The sequence below is a fragment of the Bemisia tabaci genome, chromosome 8, assembly GCF_918797505.1.
Source record: "Bemisia tabaci chromosome 8, PGI_BMITA_v3".
Lineage (NCBI taxonomy): Eukaryota > Metazoa > Arthropoda > Insecta > Hemiptera > Aleyrodidae > Bemisia > Bemisia tabaci.
Window position 1 is genome coordinate 30,412,449 of NC_092800.1, and position 26,509 is coordinate 30,438,957.

General features: G+C 35.5%; 1 protein-coding gene across 3 annotated transcripts; it reads right to left on the minus strand.

The window, feature by feature from the left end:
* Positions 1 to 2,083: 2,083 nt before the first annotated feature.
* LOC109033950 (CTD small phosphatase-like protein 2) lies at positions 2,084 to 25,340 on the minus strand. Of its 3 annotated transcripts, none has more exons than XM_019046820.2 (7): positions 25,054 to 25,340; positions 23,227 to 23,484; positions 22,538 to 22,767; positions 20,012 to 20,138; positions 18,799 to 18,894; positions 13,327 to 13,397; positions 2,084 to 10,089 (listed from the first exon to the last, which is right to left on the minus strand). In XM_019046820.2, the coding sequence occupies exons 2-7, from the start codon at positions 23,407 to 23,409 to the stop codon at positions 10,029 to 10,031; spliced, it is 768 nt and encodes a 255-aa protein (XP_018902365.1). In that variant the 5' UTR covers positions 23,410 to 23,484; positions 25,054 to 25,340; the 3' UTR covers positions 2,084 to 10,028. The 3 variants fall into 3 exon arrangements, with proteins under 3 accessions (XP_018902365.1, XP_072159785.1, XP_018902366.1); XM_072303684.1 differs by lacking the exon at positions 25,054 to 25,340 and adding an exon at positions 24,832 to 24,991; XM_019046821.2 differs by lacking the exon at positions 25,054 to 25,340 and adding an exon at positions 24,416 to 24,753.
* Positions 25,341 to 26,509: the final 1,169 nt, after the last annotated feature.

The window sequence follows — 26,509 nt, forward strand, 5'->3', positions numbered from 1 at the left end:
TAGGAGAGACGTTTAATGGCCTTGTTTTTTAATTTTTCACCCCAATATGAGTGACAACTCATTGGTAGCATACAGAAAATCATCGAGAGTTCACGCCTCATCGCGCCATAGCGCCTTCAGTTTTGAAGACGCAACACGGACATCCATCAAGCACGAATAGTTGTATCTCTGCGCCGTCGTTAAAGCGCCCGTCCTTCCGCTGCTCTATTTTCATGTTGTGTTCGCTGTTGGTTCCGTTCATCTTTTTCTAAGTGTTCTTCAAGGGCCACATAAGCAACACAGTCGAAGATAGGAGAGATGTTTAATGGCCGTGTTTTTTTAATTTTTCACCCTACACTGAGTGACAAATCATTGGTAGCATAGAGCGCAGCATTGCGAGTTCACGCCTCGTGCCTCCAGTTTTTTAGACGCAACACGGACATCCGTCAAGCACGAATAATTGCAAAAAAGTGAAATTTAAAAGAAAAAGAAATAAAGTCTTTCGTAACTTCAAAAACAACGAAAAAACTTGAGCACCACTTCAAAAACTATCGATATCGATGTATTTAAATACGGGTCGATATGACCCGACTTGAGACTTAGCGTATGAAAAAAGTCTTGGACATACATGTGTTAAGATGGGTTTTTTATTTCATTTTCAAAAGAAAATTAACCATTTGTGCTGACCCTTCTGGTCGACTTTTATACATCATGTAGGTACACAAAGTTAGGATATACCTTGAACTCTGACACTGTTTGAATGTTGGTGACGAATGATTGCGTTGCTTAGCAACAGACATGTTTAACCGGCGGACGTTAAGAACCGAATGTCGAACACCATCCTAAGCGAAGTTTCTGTCGCAATAGAAGTTTAAAATAGGTATTTAGCGATAGTGTTGCAGCGCAACATAAAAAATAGTTAGAGTATGAACATTTAAAATCCAATACATACTTACTGAGGCGAAATAAGTTAATTTAGTACTGCAAGTTTGAGGATCAGCTCCCTACATCGCAACAATGGTAAGTATTCATTATTGATGAAATAAATCTCGCCATGTGCTGATACTACTGAAACTTTACATAATAGATAACTATATGTTAATTCAATTTGACTTTGAATTGTACAGTAATCTAAATTTACTTGACTTTCCTCATTTGTTCAAATCAATAGTAATCAAAAATAAGATAGGTAAGCGTTTCATGTGTTAATAATTTTATTTTTTTATTTTTTCAAAGGAGTGTGATATTTTCAGCGAGAAAAGCATGATAGTCGTACCGCCAAGTCTGCCGAACATTCTTTTGGAATTTACAAAAGCTGCTATCAAGACGCAACCATCAGATTTGCTGGGATGGGCTGCAGCTTACTTTCGAAGCAAAGTCAAAGAGCAATCTTCGAATTAGAATAAGTATTATGGTTGTTATCACTGCTTTCAGTTTATAATTACTGCTGCAATTGGGCGAATATTGATCGTCTCTCATGATCAGTTTAACTAAACTAATCCTCCAAAATATATGGATGATTTTTTTCATTACATTTTATTCGTTTTGTTTTTAAATTTTCATGGTCCATCTCAATTCATCGTTTCCTTCACGAGAGAACGTAACTAAATTCCAATGCTGCCAGATTTCCCGCCGGAAATTGCAATTTTACGGAGAGAATCTTAGACATTTATAACACCGAAAATTTCACTGATTTTTCCTCTGATATCATGCAAAAATCAGGGAAAAATTTAAAAAAAAATTGCGCAAGTGCTTTCTTGTAAAAAAATTAGTTGTTCGAGTTATTTTGGCAACCCTGAAATGGAGTTACGTTTCTTCGTTCGGTAAACGACGAATTGCAGCACTCATGATAAAGCAGGATACAATTTTTACTAATGCAACTTAAGGAGCTTAATGTATCCTTCGCGATAGACCATTAAACAAGGTGCGAATTTTAATCATTATGATAGGTACATAATTGACTCGATCCACTACTGTGTGCTATGGAGCACAAATTGATTCAAGTAGACTCATGTTTCTTTCATGAGCGGGAAATTCAAATTGCATTCAAGCAAACTCGGAACCTAGTAGTAATTTTAAGGAGAAGGAAATAAAATGAAACTGATTAAAAACAAGTAACTTAATTTTATTTTTTTAGTTTAATTACATGGGTAAATGAAGAGGGGTTTGCACTGATAATTATAAATTTTATGAATAACAACTGTTATTGACCATTATTGTAAGAAAAAATGGACCCCTTGAAATGAACAGGTACCATGTGGTCAACTGAGAAACAATGTAACTTTCAGACAGAGGAAAGATTTTAGCAAGACTAAAATTGTTGCCTTAATGCTTGCAAATAAGCTGTATTTTAGTATATTCAGACATTTGTAGCACTTTTCTAAGTGACAAAGAACTTATCTACTGTAAAAAAAAACTTTACCGTGGTGAGTGCAATAGGGTGACAGCTCTTATCTGCAATTGATAGGGGCTAGATAAAAGCATAAAGCAAAGAGGAATAAAAAAGATATTGAGACCTGCATTAAATGGGTGGTATTACTTTCTAATTAGTATTGCGTTTAGTAGGTAATTAAATTATGTCAGTATCCCACCAAAATATCGAGTTTTTTCCTCTTTTTTTTTTGTTTTACGGGAGATGACTATTAATGACTCATTCTTGTCCAAATTATAAGATAGATACTACTGTTCCTCGGCCAATAAAATTTTCGCTTCTTGTTCTGTCAGCAGTGATTTTAGTAAATGATGGATTATTTTTTGATGAGCTACATGCCTGACTGGAGATTGCTCATTTTAATTTGAGTAAATAGTTGCGCAGACAAATGAGTCAGGTGTACAACCAAAAAGCCCAGACAAAAACTTACTAAAATAAAATAAGACAAAAGCTTTTCGAGGACATAAACCTAGTGATAACCGGAAGGCTCTAATGTGTCAATAAGACTTGTTTTTTTTTCAATCAAGTGTGATCTTTAGCTTTTGTTTTACTGACATATCGTAGTCTCCGTTTAGACTTCACGATGAATGATGCTACAATAATTTTGAGCTACATATTCGACAAGCCACTATGATTTGTTGAAAGCTGGGTTATTTGCAACCTGCAATGGTTATAACCATCAAAGAATGTCCCGCTAATGCAGCTGATCTACTCTGGTAGCGAAACAAAGTAAGTTTTTAGTAAACCATTCGGTCTGATTTTGGGAGGTTTTCCTTAGTCTTATCTGTACCTGCACTGTGAAAGTATCTTAATTGAATTTGGGAGAAAAGTTCAAAATTATTCTTTTATAGATGAAAATGTGCAAATTTCGCTTCCTTTTACATATGTTCACGAATATTTTAGAGCCAGACACTGAACTAGATTTTCTCAGGAATTTTTTTTTACTCAGGGCCACTCAGTGAAGATACAATTTAATTACCAGTATGAGAATTTAAAAAATAAACCTAACAGAGAGATGAACGATAAATTAAATAAAAGTAAAATTGTGATTCCATATCAATCACAAAAAAGATCATTAGTAACATAAGATGGAAGAACAAAAATGTAGGATAGCAAAGGGTAACAGAAAACCGGCATAACTGAATCTGAGGTGTGTTGAGTTATTGCAGAAAAAATAACCTTCATAGTAAAGATAACTTCAAAGAAATGTGGAGTTGCCCAGTCTAAAATATTAAAGATTTAAAAACAAATTTCATGTTCATCATTTTTCAAACACATAAATTCAGTCATTGATCATGGATCATTTTTCTTTTTCTTTTTCTTTTTTTTTTTACACATAAAAGAGTTTGCATTTCAGGCGCACAGTAATTGTATTTTTCACAATGTTTATGCTATTTAAAAAGTTTATCACATGCGTAGTAAAGCAAAAGATATGATCAAAAGAAGCAAACTTCATGCTTTGTAATTCTCTTTCTACGTATATTTGAAGCCTCTTTTTTTAATTGTTCGTGGATTTAGAACGCTTGGTACAATTTTACATCAATTTATACATGTAGAAAAGGTAAAAATGTACAAATTTACACAATTAACAAAAGAGGAATATATCACAAAACGATTTCAAACAGTTGGCCAAATGCTATTCAATACCAAGACTTCAGGACTGGAAGATTTTCTGGGGATTTTTGGTCACATATTTAAGGAAAACTTGAACACTGGGTTTGAAATTAAACACATATAGAATATCCACATGGTCATCCTAACAATAAAGGAGGTACGGTCAAATTTTACAAACTGAAATTGTTATCTTCTATCTGAAAACACTATCGTTTTTTTTCTTCTCAATTAAAAGATTGAGCTAAAAGAGGCTCACAATAAGGTGCCGCCGTAGGATCTATCAGATGGGCAAACAATTTTACGACAGGCATTACCTATAACTTCACTTGACAAACTTCAACGGAAAATTACTTGGAAGCTGAATATCTTACATCAGGAAAAAATGTTGCAACTTTTGTCACTTCTAATTGGCAAAATTTGACAGTAACATACAGAATTGGCTTCTTAACTGATTCAACAATGTAGAATAAATGCAGCAGGGCATAGGTAACTGACACTATTACAGAATTTTGTATCAGAGAATGTACATATAATTGGTGCAATGCTGAAGAAAAGTATTAACCCAATTTTAAAGTCTTCAAGTAGATTGGGGGTTGAGCTTACAAAAACTCGGCTTCATTCTTAACGAAAGCAAAAAAAAAAAGTTTCCAGAAATTGTGCTATGAAGGTAACAAAGAAACTTTGAAGTGGATTGGACAGCATTGGATTACTGCAGGAAGAAAAAGAATGTTGGAAAAAAAAAATAAAAAAAAAAGTCTCAAGAAAAAGTTGAAAATTTCTTGTGATCCAGGTGCAATAACAACGAAAGTCCATACTTTCAGACATTAAAACATAAGTCGCATCTGGATAGGTCAGAGCAAACATGAAACCTTGCTTTTTCAAACTAAAAATTTCCATCATCAGGTGTACTCCAAAAAGCTGGTACATACACTAATAAATCTTAGGTCTCATTTGAAAAGAAACTTGTTCCATCTTATAACTGTAGTTCGGCGAAAAAGAAAATGTAGCCGAAAGAAAATGCAACTAAAAAATTTGGAGGGGCAAAAACAAACTATTTAGTTAAAATTGTTGAACTTATTTGATTGTTATGACGTGTTTGTTCAGTGTGCCATTTCTTATGTTAAGAAAGTCCGTACTTCTACAGAGTAAGGATGTAACATTTAAATATCTTTGAACCATCCTTTCCTTTCACGCACACTTTGTTATTGTACCTTTAAAACAGAGCACAAGAAGAAGATATTTTAAAAATTAGGAGGTACAGGATGCGCTCCAAATAAAACATCTAAAATTCAAGTAACAACATAAACATTTTTAAAACAGTAACAGGATTTAAAAAAAATGAATTGAAAACTTTATGGATTCGAAAATTCTGGACAAATTACTCCAATAGCATGCATTGAAAAGTATATCCACCATCAAAGTTTTTGAGGTTCTTATAAGCACAAAATAACAGAAATTTGGAGACATTCACCCTCAATGGATGGACTTGAACGCATATTTCTGCTACAAAAGGACCCCGCACACCTCTTATGGGAAGCTGCACCACGACCGATTGCCTTCTGACTTATGTTTTGCGATTCTCCTCAAGATGCTGATCAAAAGTTATAATTGCGTCAACTTTCTACGATGCACCGTTTTCGCAAAAAACCTAAGAGAAGATTCAATTATTCGGCGACTATGAATAAAAAAGAACAAAGCATTTGAGGACAGGCCCGATGTAAATAAGGAAAAAACGTAGCGCGTGTCCGTCTTCTTATCTGTACCTGCCGACTCAGAGGCTATCTCTCTCCCGCACTCGCCCGGTAGACGTTCAGACTTTCCTGTCCTTATGCTCCTCAAGAATCTGATTTGGATGGTCGAGCAAAACGGCGTGCGGAATCCGAGATAAGACTGCCGCTCGGTGCGGGAGTTCCCCTGATTTGTTCACTCGAGTACTGAAATGAGGAATCTTTCTGGCTTTTTATCGCCGAATAATTGAATCTTCTCTTAAGTTTTTTTGCGAAAACGGTGCATCGTAGAAAGTTGGCGCAATTATAACTTTTGATCAGCATCTTGAGGAGAATCGAAAAACATAAGTCAGAAGGCAATCGGTCGTGGTGCAGCTTCCCATAAGAGGTGTGCGGGGTCCTTTAGTACGAAACAAGAGGAGCAAAGTTACTATCTGTGTATAATGCCTGTGAAAACATTAATTATGGCTACAATATCTGTGATGATAAAAAAGATACTTAAATTCAAGGATAACTCCTCTGTGTATACATATAAAAAAAAGGATAGGCATTATTGCCTTACTAGATCCGTCCGATTATTACAAAAATGTTCAATTGAAAGAAATAAGGGATTGAGTTTCTACACGATAATTTTTTTCAAAGGAAGCAGATACAAATGGTAAAAGAGTACATAAAATTTAAAATACAAATGAAGCATTTACACAGGTAAATCGAGTTAGGAGATCTGAAGCAAAATTGAGATATTCAGAAGTACTAAAATTTTAGATTTTGAAACTGGAGAAAATTCTTTCTCGATTTGTTTTTTCATGGTACAAGACTCTTTTGAATGAATTTATGATAGAAAATTGTGCATGAAAAGAGCGTTCCTTACTGATTAACTCACCTAGCCAAAAACTAAAAAGTCAATAAATAAGTCGAAGATAATTGGCAACAAAAAAACAAGATGAGACAAGAAATTGAATGTCACATAACTCGATTGAAACTTAATTAAAACCAGAGAGGTTCTAAAGGTGAGAATTTTAAAGCTTCACCAAAGCACAAAATAATCAAGGTACCTACAAAGTAAATTTCGTTTCTTTTCCTTGTTTCATTTTCTTTTTTTTTGCCTCTTTGACTTAGATATTTTTTTTTAAAAAAAAACATGCATCATTACAGTAACTTGTTACTTTTGACATTCAAGGATTTCATTAAAATCGCAGCGCCTGAAGTGTTAACATCTATTTTATTCTTTACAAAATTCTTACAAAAATTAAAATATGAAAGTTTAAAAAATATTAGTGCAATTTTGACTTTTCGCAGCTTTCTCTGCAAGTTTAAATGGCCAGAATTTTTTTTTTAAAAATACCTTGATACTCTGCTCACTTTGAAATGTTACGGACTGAATTGAAAAAATTTAATGGGACCATTCTATTAAAAAAAAATTAACAACTGCAAACATTTCGAGGCTTTGCAATATTGATGAATCCTTGAACTGTGCAAGCTACTGATAAAAATTGAGAATAAAATTATGACAGTTAAAAATATGACAAAAGCAGAACAATATTTCAATAAATAATAAAAATAAAGAAGATAAGTAAATAAATAATAATAACTATTTGGGGATAATATATACTTTCAAAGTACATAAAATGTTGTGCAAATTTTCACCTGGTTAGAAAAATAAATTATGTATCAAAACTGAATTAAAAGTGATCCATTGAATTTCTTTGTACAGCTAGGTTTCCACAATCAAATTAAGTCCATCACAATGGGTCACCGACAACTGTGAATGATATATAAAATACATTACCAGGATGTTTAGGCTTGAAGAAAAAAAAATTATTCCAATTCTCTGCCTTTTCCTGTTTGAGGTGCTGGAAATTTCCTAACTTTTCCGCTAAACCTTACCAATGGGCACAAAAAATGAAGAGCAACTTCTGATTTATTTGACACCTTCCTACTCAAGCCAGTCAAAAAGTGAAGTTTTGTTGTTTATCGGTGGAGCCACGTAAATCGGGTCTCAAATTTTTTGATGAGATAATCTTTTTTAGTTTTTTTTTTTTTGTGTGTTGTTTTGACCAAACAGAAACATGAACGCAAAAATTGTTGGCAAGGAATGTATTAAAATACAGAGAAGAAGTGCACGGCAAGCAATATTTGAGTGCATAAACTTGGACATTATTCCTCGACGATTTTGACTAAATTTTTTACCCTTCACTTTTCCCTATTTACGGCCCTGTAAACATCCTGGTGACATGATTATAAACATACTGCTTATAAACTGTTCGTTGTCATTTTTCACTGGAAAAAATTAAGGAAAAAAAGGGAAAGCTATAAATCACTTGACTGAAAAAGATAGCTGCATTACAAAGAAAACGCATGGACCATAAGTAATTAAATTTGAATTCATAAAGTAAAATCAACAACTCTCCGCCAAGAAATTCAAATGTCTGATTGTCTGATCAACCTTAAAATGACAAAGAAGAAAATACAAGTGAACCATACATAGTTTTGCTGCAAGCTTGCATTGAATAAAAATACACAGAATATCCAAGAAATAAAGCAATGGTTACAGTTACTATCCTCCTCATTTATTTCATTAATTTTTTTGTTTTTTTTTTCCAGTTGGAGAAGCAATGATGCGAAAACAAACAATCATAAGGAAGAAAATTAATTATTACATTTAAACATGTAAGACTCCAATATCAATTGAATGCGTCAAACTATTTCTCACAATAATAATAAAATAATGAAAAAAAGGAGAAGACAAAATCTGCGTTATTCGGAGTTCATTTTTTAATCATTTGCCCTCTAATTCGAAAAAAATCTTCTTGAGTGGGATAGTAAAAACCAAAAAAATGAGTTGTCATTAGGAAGATCTAATTATAAAAAAAATCAAGAGGAAAACAGCCCGGCAAAACATAGTCATGGTTACCAGAGAGAGAGAAATTCTACTTCAGTTTTTGATATTCAGCTTTGATGAGATAAAATAATACAATTTAATCAAAATGAAGCGACATGTCCATGCAATGTGAAGAACTCTCAACACTTCAACTTTTCTGATTGAGATAAAATGAATCTTTTAGACTGAAGATTTAGAGAGAACCTTAATATTTAATGTACTCATTTATTTGCTTTTATTTTAGAGATCATGTTGAAAAAAACTTGCGTCCTTTATTCAGTAAAAGGATGGAAATAAATAATTGAAAAACTACCAAAAAGCGAGACATTTAGGCTTATATTCCTCATCGTTCTTTAAATAACTCCATTCCCTAGGGAGCCCCATACCAGATAAGCTCTACTTACATTACGATTAAGGAAGATTTAAGGAAATACCTAACGGGGCATCTTAAAAAGGACTATTTTTACGAATCTTGAGTAACTTTCAACAATATAACTTTGGAAATAGACCTTCCGGAGGGATTACAATGATTTGCCACTGCAAAAAAATAAAAAATTCGAAGAAAGAAATGTCATGATTGAGACAGACTTTAAGGTAGGTACAAACCTACCTTGAAATTTTCAAAACTGGCAAAATATAACCTTTCGTATTTTTGATTTACATAGAGGCACATTATTATAATCTCAAGGAAGGGTCTTTTTCCAAAGTTAAACCACTGATTTGCTGAAGATTCCTTAAAATTATCCTTTGTATGATGCTAAATCAAAGATTTCCCTAAAGCTGTCTTAATCACCATGTAAACCATATCGATGGTGAAACTACCAGATGACATATCTTGTTTGAGGTGTTTAAAAATCTTCGCTCCCATTTTATTTTCTTGAAGGAAACCAAATCAATAACATTTCTTGAAAATTTCACAGAGGTTTCTTTGCATGAAGAGAAAAAAACACAGAAGTTTTCAAGAATTGATATTAAATAGTTTTTCGTTTCAAAATAAAGTATGATGGGAAGTCTACAACATCGTAAACCGAGATACGAGGTCTGGCAATTTCACCGTCGACATGCTGCTTCCTAGGGAAAGGAGCTATTTCGGGAACAACTTTGTATACAGGGTGCTTGAGTTGGTTTTTACTTCCATCCAGTTTATAGTAAGCTGAATTATTGAGACTTCTTTTCGTTCACTAAGCCTAAATAAATATAAATAACAATTAAACTTCTACCACTACTAATCACATAGTTAAAGTTTAAACATTCATAAAAAAAAGAGAAAAAAAGTACAGAAACAAAATGGGTTTCAAGATTTTATGAATACAACACTCGGCGGGATTGTATTCAGTTGAGACGTATAAATCTATGTTGGTGAAAATGTTTAATTTGCTGTCCTTCCTTTAGCAAATTATGGCATCAAATAATGAATCATTCCTTTATTGTTATCTTCGTTCGGAAGTTTTCTACCACTGTAACATAAAAAATCCATCTCTATTAGAATCCAATATCATGAAAGAAGTTCTAGCAGCAAAGAAAATCTTCAGCTTCAGTTCCAAAAAAAAAAAAAACACGCTTTGCTATAATGTGGCTCAGAAATTAGCAATTATGATTTTAATGACATGACAGATATATTACATTCTAAGACTTATAAATTTAACAGCAAGATGTGTGAAACCCGAAATGAGCTTTGAACCATAATAACAAAAATCATAACACAGCGGTGGTATCCTCTGCATGGCGAAATTTTGCACTATGAGTCCCAGAGGATTCACCTTAATGCCAGGGGTGCAAAAACTTCTTGGTCATTAGGGTGGCCCTTATTTTCGACTTTTCGGAAATTTAAAGTGCGGAACCCTGCAAATGGTTCCTTTTAGTGAGGAAATAACGGGGAAAAAATGAAAATGAAGAAAAAAAATTTTTAAATGGCGCCTCAAAGAGCCTAAAGTTGCGAGCGTGGCGTGCGAAGTCGCGTTTTTTCCGTCATTTCGCGAATTTTTTTCTCCCCTTTTAAATGTTGCTACGGCTTTGAAATTTTCTAAAATGGCACATTATTTAGTGTACTTTACGAGAAAAATCACAAAATTTACCACGCCACTTTTAAAATGCCCCCTCTCTCCCTCCAAAGTGGCCCCGTCGTGCGATTTTCCCTAACAATCTCCCCGCACGGTGTGTCTTTTTTCTACCTTTGAATTGTTCCCACGGCTTTGAAATTTTCTGAAGTAGCACATTCTTTAGAGTTCTTTACGAGAAAAATAACCAAATTTACCGCGCCACTTTTAAAATGCCCCCTTTCCCCCTCCAAAGTTGCCTCATCGTGCGATTTCGTCGATTGTTCGTAACATTCTCCCAGCACGGTTTGCCGGAACGAGTTTAAATTTTTTGAAGAGTCAATAGCAAAAATTCTTCAGATTCTAGAAGTAGAGTGTCTACCGAGTCATCTAAGCCAAAAATAAAACGATTCTGTTTAGCTGCTGGAAAACAAAACTGGTAAAAAAAATACCTCTTGGTTCAAGACAATCCGGCAACAAGAAACCGCACCGTTTCTTGTCGCCGGATTTAAGAGTCTGGACTCTTGTTTCAATGCAAAATCCGCATGAATCAATGCAATATCCGCTTGAAACAAGAATTCAGGACTCTTAAATCCGGCGACAAGAAACTGCACTCTTAAGTCAATGCAATGCGGCATTGGTTCAAGAGGTTTTTTTTTCACCAGTTAAAGTCGATTTAAAGGTATATCGGGGCTGACATAGGAAAATTACCGGTGTAAAGTTCCGTTCTATTATTGAAAAGAAACGTCCTTCATACTTAAAATGCCTGAAGGTTTCTCAGATATTGTTGTTTAAAGTACTCGAATAGTAATACCACCAACTTCAGGCATATCGTAAATTTTGGTGGCCTAAAACTACCCCTCAGAGCTGAAGAGTGCTTAAATTTTAATTCCATGAAGCTCTCCAAAAAATGACCGGTTTTTTGGGCAGTCAATTAGGCCGCCGAACGGAGTTTGAAATGGAAGCTTAAAATGACCTTAAGCTCACAGAAAAATTTCAAGATGAGCGTAGGAACGGTTTCCGAGTTACCGGGTTACGATTTTTCTGATCTCATACGGATTACTATCTCTTACGTAAATCGATGATAGCGAATTTGAATCCCGGAAAACCACCGATTTTTAGTGTAAAATCGATATAACGAATCAAAACATCGACTCCTTGACATAGAATTTCAATTATACGTGTTAAAATAATGAAGTATCGATATGTTGAACACATTTGCAAAACGATGAGAAGCCCATGGCAGCATCATTTTAACAAGATAACAGCAAATATTAGATTGGATTTTTGTCCCATTGGCCCCCCTGCCCCCCCCCCCCCCCCCCAAGTAACCCGATAACTCGAAAACTGTTCCTTGTCTCCGTCCTTACCTTATCTTAAAATTTTTCTGTGAGCTTTAGGTCATTTTAAGCTTCCATTTCAAACTCCGTTCGGCGGCCTAATTGACTGCCCAAAAAACCGGTCATTTTTTGGAGAGCTTCATGGAATTAAAATTTAAGCAATCTTCAGCTCTGGGGGGTAGTTTTAGGCCACCAACATTTACGATATGCCTGAAGTTGGTGGTATTAGTGTTCGAGTACTTTAAACAACAATATCTGAGAAACCTTCAGGCATTTTAAGTATGAAGGACGTTTCTTTTCAATAATAGAACGGAACTTTACACCGGTAATTTTCCTATGTCAGCCCCGATATACCTTTAAATCGACTTTGTTTTCCAGCAGCTGAACAGAATCGTTTTCTTTTTGGCTTAGATGACTCTGTAGACACTCTACTTCTAGAATCTGAAGAATTTTTGCTATTGACTCTTCAAAAAAATTAAACTCGTTCCGGCAAACCGTGCTGGGAGAATGTTACGAACAGTCGACGAAATCGCACGATGTGGCAACTTTGGAGGGGGAAAGGGGGCATTTTAAAAGTGGCGCGGTAAATTTTGTGATTTTTCTCGTAAAGTACACTAAATAATGTGCCATTTTAGAAAATTTCAAAGCCGTAGCAACATTTAAAAGGGGAGAAAAAAATTCGCGAAATGACGGAAAAACGCGACTTCGCACGCCACGCTCGCAACTTTAGGCTCTTTGAGGCGCCATTTAAAATTTTTTTTTCTTCATTTTCATTTTTTCCCCGTTATTTCCTCACCAAAAGGAACCATTTGCAGGGTTCCGCACTTTAAATTTCCGAAAAGTCGAAAATAAGGGCCACCCTATTGGTCATGCGAATGCTGAAATGCGAGTATTATACTTAATAAAAATGAGAGAGCTTTGAGAGCAGATTTTAAAAACGGGAGGGCCAGCATGAAAATGAAAAATTACATATTTTTCACAATGTCAAGGTATAAGGATCGCTCTTTTGGTAAAAAATCACGGTGAAAATTGCAAATTTTTCTTTGTCAAAACTGTGGTAATAGATGGGTAAGAAGCAAAGAAAATAATCACTAAAGATCTTTTGAGGGGAAAGGGGTTCTAAAATCGGTAGGTCAATTTGAAAAATGGGAAGGATGAGACATTTCTGTATTACTGATTTTCCACTCATGAATTTAAATTGAAAACTTTCAATGTTTCTGATGTGTACTGTGTGGCATTTAAATGAGGAAACATGCGTCGAAGTACCCTTGTCTTACCCTGTTTGGTAATCAATTATATACTTTAAATTTATACTTACTCCGGGTCAGGAGGAAGGAACCGGAACAGATTGAATCTCTCTCGAATGAGGGGCCGCACATCTTGTTGATTCTGAAATTTAGAGGAGCAGCAATAAGTATATCAATGGGAAAAATTACGGAAAAAATCTTACAGGATGATACGCTAATTTAGAGAGTGCACAGAAAAACTTCTTGCCCACAAAATATAACTCAACGTCAAAACTTGGAATTTACATTTCAGCCAATTACTTCAGACGTAATAAGAAATTTGTCAAATTTGTTCAGGAAAGACATTCCTTGATTTTGACCACATTCAGAACAAAGGCTTAAACAAGATTGCAGTGTTTTCAAAATTGTGAAACTCTTTGCAGTAAAAAAAAAAGGAGAAGAAAAAAAATATTTATAGATACAGTTATACAATTGGCACAATCGTTTTCCTTAATAATTAAGAGTTTTTTAATTGAAAAACAAAAACTGTTTGCAATGGAGATGTTGCATGTGTGAGGGTTTTGCGATTTGACCATTGATTCTTCTGTAAAAGTTCGCGAGAGACATGATGGTGCCACTGGTTTTCTCTGAAATTATCTCCCAAGCTCAAAAAAGCTCTCAAGTTGAGGCCAAAATGGAGGGGATATCCCACCCAACCCTAAGAGTCCACCTCTACATCAAACTAACCGCTAAACCGCTAAAATCGCCGCAAAGGGAGGACTGCACGTCATTATACTTGACTCTCTGTCCCGTTTTTACCACAATTTGAGTGAAAGTGTATCCCTGAATTGGAACGATTCAGAATCTCGGATTGTGTTTATTAAATTCATTTTTTAGGTAGATTTCGAAGAAATATCTACCTATTGCAGATGGTACGACCTCGTAATTTTCCGGAATTTTCGCTCAAAGAGCATCGATCCTGAAGCCCTGAGTTGAAAAATGTGGGTCATAAAAAAGTACGATATATATATATATATATTTATAAAATTAAATCAACCCAATTAATTATTATTAAAATTAAATCAACCCAATTAATTATTATTAAAATTAAATCAACCCAAAATTAGAAAAGCTAGCCAAAGAGGAAATCCAAAACTAACAGAAAAAACAAAATGTGCAGAACAAGAAAAAATATAGGGAACCAGACCTAAAATATTAATAATCAGTACATGTATACATTTTAGAGCACTTCAATTCGTTTCATCCTAAAATCCAATTCACCATAGAGACGGAAAAAAATGGATCACTTAATTTCTTGGATATGACCATAGACCATCATGAAGGTCAAAAAATAAACACGAAGTGGTATCAAAAACCAACATCGTCTGGTAGGTACATGAATTATTTTTCAAATGTACCCTTCCATTGGAAAGCAAATGTTGTGAGCAATTTATTTCAACGCGCCTACAAGTTATCAGATAAACAATACCGCCAGGAAAGCATGGATAGAGCACGTACGTTGCTTTTAGGAAATGGCTATCCACCTACTCTACTGGACAAGATGATGCGTAAATGCAAGTATATTTGCGAGAAAGAAGAAAATAAAATTTCGAAGGAGAAAGTAGATGTTGGCAATGTCGTGAAAATGCCGTATATAAGGGGACTCAGTGAAAAATTGAAAAAGTGCTGGAAGCCCTATAACTTCTTTCCAGTTTTCAGTAACCCAAATTCGAATAAACGGTTTTTCTCGAAATTGAAGAGTACAGTACCAACTGAAAAGACCTCCGGTGTTGTTTACAAGATAAACTGTCTGGATTGCAATGTTGCCTATATAGGTCATACCAAACGCTACCTAGGGGAACGAATACGGTCACACAAGTATGACAAAAAGGAGAAAACTGCTTTGCACCAACACAGCCAAGAACAACAGCACAGTTTTAACTTCAAAAATCCGGAAGTACTTGTCAGGGAACCCAATTTCAGGGCAAGGCTGTATCATGAAGCCATACAGATTAAACGGTGCTCAAACTCCATTAATTTCAGAACTGACACCGATGTACTGGGCACGGCGTACAGTGCTTTCTTCTGATTGTTTACGTGTGCTATCTATTTACTCCTCGCGGTGACGGGCTCTCTTTGTTTATAGTCAGTTTTCAAGCAGTTATACGAGTCGGAGTTTCGTGGTGGCCACCGTTGTAGTTTTAGTTCTCGTGTTTTTAAAAGTTTTTATTTTTCCGCGTAGACATTCGACGATTTTAACATTTCGCGTGGACAATCGATCAGTTTTATGAATAGTTTTTAAGTTATAATGTGTGCCTGCCTGAGGATGCCCCCCATGCGGGGCGAAACGTTGCGGATGCGTAGGAACTAATGTTTCGATTTTTTATGGCTGCAAGCTGAATAAATAAGGTAAATTTCCTATATATATTTTATATATATATAACTGGGATCTAACGAACCTTTGCGACCGTTTTTTTCCGGAACTATCCGTACGATCAAAACGAAACTTAGCATGGTTCTTCACTGCTATGAGGTCTAGATCAAGTTTCCTTTTTCGTGAAAATCGGTCCACCCCTTATCCGGAAAATCTCAAGTCCAAAGGGGGAGGATTTTTCAAACTCGTCCGATCTTAGTCGGCGATGCGTCAAAAAACTCGTCTCATCGTGGCCTTCAAAACAACCTATGTTCACCTACCCTCTAAAACTACCCCTTATCCGGAAAATCTCAAGTCCAAAGGGGGATGATTTTTCAAACTCGTCCGATCTTGGTCGGTGATACGTCAAAAAACTCGTCTCGTCGTGGCCTTCAAAACAACCTATATTCACCTACCCTCTAAAACCACCCCTTATCCGGAAAATCTCAAGTCCAAAGGGGGAGGATTTTTCAAACTCGTCCGATCTTAGTCGGTGATACGTCAAAAAACTCGTCTCGTCGTGGCCTTCAAAACAACCTATATTCACCTACCCTCTAAAACCACCCCTTATCCGGAAAATCTCAAGTCCAAAGGGGGATGATTTTTCAAACTCGTCCGATCTTGGTCGGTGATACGTCAAAAAACTCGTCTCGTCGTGGCCTTCAAAACAACCTATATTCATCTACCCTCTAAAACCACCCCTTATCCGGAAAATCTCAAGTCCAAAGGGGGATGATTTTTCAAACTCGTCCGATCTTGGTCGGTGATACGTCAAAAAACTCGTCTCGTCGTGGCCTTCAAAAGGACCTATATTCACCTACCCTCTAAAACCACCCCTTATCCGGAAAATCTCAAGTCCAAAGGGGGATGATTTTTCAAACTCGTCCGATCTTGTCGGTGATACGTCAAAAAACTCGTCTCGTCGTGGCCTTCAAAACAACCTATATTCACCTACCCTCTAAAACCACCCCTTATCCGGAAAATCTCAAGTCCAAAGGGGATGATTTTTCAAACTCGTCCGATCTTGGTCGGTGATACGTCAAAAAACTCGTCTCGTCGTGGCCTTCAAAACGACCTATATTCACCTACCCTCTAAAACCACTCCTTATCGCGAAAATCTCAAGTTCAAGGGGGACGATTTTCCGACCTGTCAGGCTCATTAGGCGCAATTGTTTTCATAGAAACGATTAGTCGAAATCTACCTTTCGTTTCCACTGTGGCTGGAAAGCGTTTTTTTTTTAAAATGAGGTATGAAACGAGTGAAAATATTGCGTCAAAATTTCCAGCGACTGAAGGAAATCCGCGGAAATTCTTTAGAAAAACTGTAGTTGCCTTTCGTGACAAGAATGATTAAAAATGAGACATTGGTTGAGGTCTGTAACGTTGCAATCGGAGCTAAATACGCTTCCTTACGCGTGCAAGATAGGATATTTGAACTCATTCACGGCAGGCGCAGTGATACAACTATTCGACCGCGGTTGTAAGCATGTTGCTGCCAGCCGGATTGAAGGCGCGCCACACTCCAGCAATTACTCGGATCCCGTCCCGTGCGATCTCCCTGGCTGGCGCGCCGCTAAAATCGCCGCAAAGGGAGGACTGCACGTCATCATCCTTGACTCTCTGTCCCGTTTTTACCACAATTTGAGTGAAAGTGTATCCCTGAATTGGAACGATTCAGAATCTCGGGTTGGGTTTACTTAAATTCATTTCTTCTTAAAATGAGGTATGTAACGAGCGAAAATATTGCATCAAAATTTCCGGCGACTGAAGGAAATCCGCGGAAATTCTTTAGAAGAACTGTATTTGCCTTTCGGGGCAAGAATGATTAAAAATAAGACATTAGTTGAGCAGGGTGTCTACAAGATTTTCAAAATCAAATTCCCTGACAATTCCAGATTTTCCATGACAAAAAATGACAAAATTCCCTGACTTTTTGGGTTTAGCCATACGATGAACTAGTTAGAAAATATTAAAAAAAAATATCCTTAGGAATGACCCTGTAAAGTCATATTCTGAATTACCATGGCGTTGGAAGGAGTTGAGTAATACTTTTGAAAGGAACGAGATCCTAAATACTCAAAATAAAGCTAATTCCAAAATGGTATACTCAGACTAAAGTCACCTTCAAAATTTAATTTTTAAGCTCAACCATGCTCTCTTTGTGACATATTGCCCCGTATACTTTTGAAAATTCAAACTATAGTTCACCCTGGTGGTTTCATAAATATTGGCATATTACTTGGTGCCCTGAAAATACAAGTCTCTTTTTCTTAAAATATAAAACAAGAGTTGTAAATGTGCCTAACTCAGGTAAATTTTGCTATAATCAAGAGGAAATACAAGTCTCTTCTCGATTTTAGATAAATTTGCTTGATTCGGGATTTTTTTTTTTTTTTTTCTTAAGGTCAATTAATTCAATGGATTCCAGAACCTAATGTTGGTATTGAATTTTTCTTACACTCAACAAGCGTTGGCTTGTTAGAATATAATCCACCAATAATATTTCTACAAGGTGGATGCACCAGTTGTGAACATGTTGATTTAAGAACCAGAAAAATTTCATGCAAAATGCAGTTGACATTAAATATTTCTTTACTCAGTTAAAGAAAAACTAAAATTCTAGCACTTTCATTAAATTTCCTGACTTATTGAAAAAATTGATTAACCATCTGCTCAAAACTGGGGCACTTAGTTTCCTATCATTATTTACTGTAATTTTCTGCTGTTAGCAAGTTAACTTCATTCAAGTCTATTTAGTCTATCTTGCCATTTGGCATGAATTAAGTAGATAAATTAAATAGGGCGGATCGATTCGATCTTTAAAGTTAGCGAACACACATTAGTGAACCTAGCGGCCGTGTTGCAAACTGGTTGAACAGAGCAGTTTACATTATCAGCCACGCGAGCGCGCTACTCGGCCAATTCGGCAGTGACGAGCGAAAATAGCCGCGAAATGTTCGAATTGCGAAAATTCCCTGACTTTCACCGGTTTTCGATCGAATTCCCTGACTTTTCCCGGTTTTCCAGACAGTGATCAAATTCCCTGATTTTTCCCGGTTTTCCAGACCTGCAGACACCCTGGAATAGTTTCTGAGGCTGGCAACAGACGCTGTTGAACTAGTTGATCTAAAATCAGGAAAAGAGTACTTACACACAATGCTATGTTTTCCAAAAATGGAAGAAGTTTTATCAGTTCATCATCATTTTGATCAAAAAACCAACTTTCGATATGGATTCCGTTTTCCATCTGAAATATAGGAAGAGAATACTTGTCAAATTTCTTTTAGGAGAAAATAATTTCAAATGGGAGTCACAAATTAATCAGAGGAAAATAAATGAGGAAATTTCTGGTTTTTTTGTTTTGTTTTTTGGTTAAGCTTGAAATGGTTGAGAAAACTCAAGGAGCCTCGTTTGTTTGTTTGTTTGTTTTTGTTCTTTTTTAAAAAAAAGTTTGACCATCGTACCTATGAAATTGATTTTTAGTCTTTCTTTCCAATTATTCTTCTACAAGTTCAAAAAAAAAAAAAAAAAAAAAAAGAAAAGAAAGAAAGAAACTTAGGACTTTTCCTTGGAATCCTGTAAAAAAAAAAAAAAAAAAAAAAAAAAAAAAAAAAAAAAAAATCCTTTATCCTAATCATTAAAATACTGTAAAATAGGGAGACAGATGAAGATAATAGAAAGGAGGGTGAGCTACATTATACAGGGATGCGTACAAATGTAAAGAGGGACTTAAAAATGAGGAAATAAGAACATTTTTAGAAATCCAAGGTCGAAAATTAAATGAAAACAGAAAAGAAAGGTCGCTTTTGCATCGCTTTTGAAATTGATGGACATTTTTTGGAAAGCCAATAACAAGAACAATTTGACAAGCCAGTAGGCAGGCATGAAAATATGGTAGCTTGGAAAATTTTCCACCTTAGCCTTAGCAAAAGAGCAAAACCATGTGTCTCCATCACAGAGTTTCAAAATTTCAACTCCTTGTTTGTTTTTCGACAAGAAAGAAGTCAACATTATAGCGTAAAATTTGTACTGGAGCATTCTGAAAATGAGGAGGAAAAATCAAGAAAGCTTTCAAGAAATTACTTTGACTGGCTTTCAAAAGAAAAAATAAAAGAATGAGAGGTAGTTAGCAGCATCACAAATGGACATACATCGTTTTGCACCTTGGCTAACTTCAGTAACGTGTCACAATGTGGAGCCTGATTTGCTGTCTGAAGGAACTTTTTTACTTTGAAACTAATGAAAGCTTTCTTTTTTAACCTGTTAAAGCTTCTTCAAATGATATCAAAGCAGAATAAATTCTACTGCACTTAGAATCATATGAGGGAGGGGAGGGTGTTATGACATAAATGATTAGAAATTACCTGATAACCAAAGGCCTGCGGAGAATTGTCAATTATTATTGTTTTTGAAAGATCTCGGTTCAAAATTGAAAGGTCTTTCACATAAGCACCATGAACAAATACGCAATGTTCTCGAAACAGCCGGTATCTAAAAATTGAAAAAGAAAAAACATTTCAATAAGCAGATGAAAGGAGAGGTTGATTGTATGGTTCTTGTATTCAGACCAGAAGGTTTGAATAAAAACGTCATAAGGACTAAACAAGATGTGTCAAACGTTAAAATTTAAAATAAATTGCTAAAGAGACTCACTTGCACATGTAAATTAAAAATGGAGCAAACTGGTTTCAGGCCTTACTCTAATATCCAGCGATCCATGGGTCGCTGTCATCGCTGAAGGTGAAAGCAAGACTTAAAACCGGTCCAACCTTTTTTTGATTTATTTTGTGCACATGAGTTTCCTTCATAATTTTAACTTTTTAACTATAGATTAAACAGTGATTGAATAAGGCATCATTAACTGATATCACCACTAAAGATAAAATCAAGAACTAGTGCAGTCACATTTCTTCCCCAGATGATTGCAACGGTTTTGTTTTATCACTTGCCAATTTTTTTTTTTTTTTTTTTTTCAACGGCTCATTTTCTTTTAGCAATTGGAAACGAAGTAGGTATTGACAATATTTTGTGGGTATGTTTCTCTAAGTGGGCTCTAAAAATGACATCTCATGATTGCATCCTGTAGGTATATACAAGTATAATAAGGAAAAATAACTTCAGAATTGCAAATTATAAATACAACAATTATTATGTCCAAATGCCTTTTTAAAAGTGCAAAATAATGAAGAAATATATAATGAGAGAGAGACAGCAGATACCTACACATACATGCACAGAGGTCTTCAATACTTTGGTTTCATCATCATCGAGACAACTGAGATAAAGTGTCAAAAGCACAAAAAACACACCCGATTGTTCTTTCAAACGCAAACTTATTTGAAATTAGATCAAATTTGTGGACATAGCAAAGCTAATATCAAATAGGTAAATTAGGCAGATGATAAAATCATTAAACTGCATACCTAAAAAAGAAAGCAAATGATTACTGTAAGCCAAGCAGAAAAGAGAAAAAAAATTACAGTTTGTTGGAGTTTTTTTGCCAACGTGCGTTAAAAATTCATTCCGATTTTTAATGCACATTGGCAATAAACTCCAACATACTGTCTAACGACCCGTGCATCCACAGCAATCAGTTTGGGGGAAAAAATTACAAGCATGGCAAAGGAAATGAAAAATACAACAGACCACTGAAGCGGGTAAAAATTAAGCACAATTTAGCTCTTAATTGATATCTCATCAAAATGTCACAAAGAACACGTTGAACTTAAAAAAAACATTCAACTCAACTTATTGAAACGAAATAAATGACACACCGGTTATTCCTGTCGCTTGGCACCCTGAATAACCCATCTCAGCTACGTGTTCCTCCTTTTGTCTAAAAATCTTCCTTCTTTTTCCTCTATACTTTTTTCTCTTCCATTTTCATCATATGCTAAAATGGCATGCAGGCGTCAACTAAAACTTCCCTACTTTTGCTTCATCCTACATTACTGTGCAGCACCGAAGGCGGAGTAGATATACCAGAAAGAAAAATATTCAAGCATTAAAAATGCATTATAAATAAGCAAAGCAAAGCAAACACTCATTCCTATTGGGCCTCAGCTAGGCTACTGGTGAAAACACTTAGTACGCTACTTTATATACAAAATTTAAAGGTGTTAGCTACTACACTACGTTTAAGGCTGAAAGAAGATTTCTGAAAAGAGGAAAAAAGATTGGTCACAGGAAAAATCCATCAACTTTCTAGTGTAAAATGAAGTGATTTTGCCATTCCTTTAAAAGGATAACTATGGTTAAAGTGGCAGCTATAGGATCTTTTCAAAATTTTGGGCCCCATAATCAACTTAGGTCAACCACAGTTTGTTTGACATGGAGGCATTATTTTGACGTTTATCCGCAATAGTGATATTTATCCCAAGAGGTTTTTGAGATGATGACTGAAATTTTTTTACTTAAATAGGAGCAGTATTTAGGACGAAATCAGTGTTAAAAGTTAAGTGTAAAAAGTGTCTTCTCGGGCAGAGAGAATAGGGATAAAAGGTCTTTCCGATCAAAACACAAGCATACAAATCCAGTAAGCGCAACTGTGGTAATTCAATTTAAGATGAGTAAGTATTCAGTAGGCTATTTTTTTAAAAACGATTGACTGTAGTTGGTCGGTCTACTGGAACAGTTCCTTGGTGTACATTAAACCACGATTCTAATTTTGGAGCCTGAATCCTGCTTTAATCCACCCTAAAAGAGTTTTGGGTACTTGCGGAAGTTAGAAGCTTTGTCCCCTCAGTCAGTCAAAAAAAGCTGACCCTTTAACTAGAAAAATAGACTTTTGACTTGCTGGGAAATGTTATAAAGTGCCAAAAATAAATTACAGCAAATCAGAATTGCTGGAAATTGAAAGAGAGATGCGTATAACTGAAAAAAAAACTAACTTGATTAATTGTCGGGAAGGATCAATCCTGTTGAGCAGTTTGTTGGCATATTCAGGTTTGGAGGCGGTGAAAATTATAACTTCGAACAGCTCCGAAACACGCTCAAGGAACTCTTTGTAATACGGTCGCGTGCGTACAAAAACTGTGTGACTGGTGTTCTGAATTTCTACTCCAAATGAAAAGGCGGCATCAGGCATGTAGTCAATACTGCAATGCACCAATGTTTCATCCTGAAATGGTAATAAGTACACGTTTGAATAAATACTTCGTATACACACAAGAAAAATTGTGTTAATAAACACCTGCTATTTTTGAAGTAAGTAACTTTCATAGATCACAAGACATGATCTTAAATCGACGACTATGTAAGGGTTTTCCACTCCCATTAGTACAATTGTGCTCCGCATTCGATGCAGAAATCAATAGCTGAATCGAATGCGAGTTTTTTTTCCAAAAAATATTCTGCTTTCATTTCTCTGAATTTTGCTGATTTTTGGGTTTAGAATGATTCTATAGGCTTATGCGTAGGGGCTATCGTCCTTTTTTTCGCTAAAAATTCAAAATCTGACTAGATTCTTCAACTAATCAATGCGATATATCGCATGCCAGTTCGACCACGTCACTTTAGCTTGCCAAATCACCTAAAGTTAGAAGAGTAAGATATCAGTCACTTGGCGATGCAAACTTACCAAATCTAGAACCAAAGTAAATTCAGGACTGCTCCGTGTTTTCAGAGGAAGGGCAGGGCAGCGTACTCGCATTTCCAGGGTGAGGGGTGGAAGCAGTTTGATGAAGAGATAGGGATCAAACTCCCACTCCTCTTCATCTTCAATTTCCGCCTCTTCCGTCTCCTGACCACAGGCAACAACCATGTTTTCGGCAGACTGAATATCCGTGAGGGACAAAATGGTTATGGTTTACGTAACTGGACAGTGAAAGATATGCAGCTGAAAAAGAGAGAAAAGAAAGTTAAAATTAGTAGCTTCCTTGATGACATAGACTTCAACAGGATGTTTTCATTGAAAACTTAAAACCAGTTACACTCATCAAGTAGAGAGAAATGATTCATAAATACACTGATAATTAAGTGAAAATGTATTTTTCTAAAATTTACGCAGTGAAAAGTCATAGGTTAAAGTTAAAGATGATGATGGATAAGTAATACCATTTAGGGATGCAAGTTCCTGCCTATTTTTGAGGCCCCTCATCCCCAAAATGTTGAAAACACTGACTTGCAAGTCTCTAATGCTTGCTCCTTAGGTACTTATAAATTCAGAATTGCTGCTTGTATACAAAAAAAAAAAAATTACACACTAATTTACCCATCTTACACACTCCTAGCCTTACATCATTCGTCATGCGGTCAGAAAGTTCCTGCACCCTTCAGGTTTGCATAAATTCGGTAAAAACAAAATAATAGAAATAAATGGTGAAAGTAAAAGTTTGAATCACTGTTATCAACACTGTGTCTTTCTAAGCTTGGTAGAGCCACAGTTTAGTGTTATTCTCATTGTAATCTAGAGATATAACGAGGTGTTGCTTCGGGCAAAACAGGAAGAATCATGATAAAGACAACCGAACGAGCGCCCTTTTACAAAAACCCCGAACCTGGATTCAATTTTATGTGAATTCACTTTCAGGGTTTAAGTAGATATGAATGACAATGCCAGACGGATAAACATGGATGAATAAAATTGTTTAATGTCCAGCAAAACTAAGAGAAAGAAGAAGTTCTTCAGATGCACGTTCGCATTCTGGGATACCTACTGGTAGCATGACAAAATATGACTTGAAAATATGACTGACAGGGAAAGATTCTTTAGCAAAACCTGAAAGTGATCAAAAGTAAGGAAATTAGGCTGCTAAGCGAACTGGAACCGGAGCTGGTTCGGAGGCAAGTTCAGTTGTGCAATTTGATAAGTTTCATTTGCTCCGAAATCGGTCGTCTGTCACGGCACACAGATAGCATTGCTAAAGATAGGAAGTAAGTGGGAATAACAGCTTCAATCTCCTCTCATGTGCTTACAAACAAAGTCTGGACAGAGAAGAGAGTGGCTATGATACGCTCAATTATAATGACACTCACGCGAAGTAACATTAATGGAAAATAATTCGAAGTCTGAGAATGATGATAAGAATAATGTGATGGATTGATGCAGATATGCATTGGAATGGTGCCACAGGATTGAGCAACCATAGTTTTAAATGAAAACTTTCGAGGAGATAAAACTGTTTCTAACTACACTCTGAAGCGATCCGAATGACTTCAGAGAGTAAAATTTGATCTAACTGACAAGAAAATTCATAAAACGGCCGATTGAAATTTGAAAAGACAGGTATTATTTTGAAATTGTAACCAAAATATTGGAGGGAAAACGGTCACTGTTATCGATTCAAATTCCACCGAGGTTTCGGCGCGAAAGCTAAAGAATTTGGTCAGGCGAGGAAATTTAACATTCGGAGGGCGTCAAAAACTCGATTTTAGGTAGTGGAAAGAATAATTAAAGAGAAATTACTTAGAATCGGGTTCAAAATCACACGAAACTACGTTCTTGTCAAATTCCTGAAAAGCACAGGCTGACTGTTCTGAATCATAGTTCCAGCACTAATTAAGTCACGGGTAAAACAGAATGACACTAGCAGAGAAAAACTTATTCTTGTAATTAAGAAAATACTACAGTCGAACTTTAAAATCTGATTGAAACATTAGAGAAAAAGTATTAAAAATTTCGTCGAGAGCAAACGGCGAAATTGACAACAGACACAGACGAATCACAACAGAAGCCACAAGTTTGCCTCCAGACAAGTGAAAACTTTCTTTGCACACGATCAGGCAGCAAAAATTCCAGGAAATTTACAACGATCGTAAAATTATGCGAATAATAGAACATGCAACTTCCTTCCTTATACTGATTCCTGAAATACTAGGAAATTTACATTTTCAAGAAAATTTCTCACTCGATTAAATTATTGACTATTACTCTTCCGCAGTAACTTTTTGTTGCGGTTGGTACTTCATGGTAATAAAATCGATGAGCATAAATTTCCATGACTGACTGGTTGCCTACGCTTCGCGGAGTTGTCTAGTGCTTGGTATTGTCTGCCAGCCACAGAAATCAAAATTAGGACATTACTTAATTTTAACTAAAAAATTCCTCTCAGAGGCTAAATCTTTCCTAGTAAAGGAGCTTAGGCACTACTCAAAATGTAAACTGAGAAACGGAGTATGTGCTCAAGAATTCTGATAACTTTTATTGAGCCACAGTTTAAGATACCTTCCTAAAGTTTTTTAGTGCTGTTGTAATAAATCAGTACGTAGGTAAAAGGCTGTTTTAACACAAAATATGATTAATGTGTTAATTTAATAACGGCAGAAAGGTTCTCATTTATGATAACATTCCCTGGGAACTTTGATTTCTGAATAAAAGCACATAAGTTGTAAAAAAAAGAGGGAACCATAAAAAAAGAATTTAAGGAAGGAAATCAGTTTATTTTCCTTTTTTCATCATTAAGTAGATAATTCACTTGCATTCACATCAAAATCTACCTGAACCACCCTCTAAACTCAGTCCTAACATCCGATTCACCCCATAGAGATTTTTCTTAAATTACACTATGTAGAAAATGATAGATTTTCATTTGTTGATATGAATTGTGTCCAATCACAATAACTTTTTTGTCTCTGTGCTGAATGACTTTAAGTTTCTCCATGATACATCCCTAACATAAAAAAGGTCTTCCAATAGGTACACAAAAAGGATTTTAAATTATGATCACTAACAACTGAAAACAAGCTGCCATGTTTGCTGGTTTATACATCCAAAAATTTCACGTGTTCACATTTGCACAGTTGCATTTCATTAAAGTGATTTTTCCCCCATGGGTATCACCACCAAAATACAAAAATATATAGGATAATAAAGTTATTTTGGTACATATAAATACAACTTTTTCTCCTGTAATTAAATATTA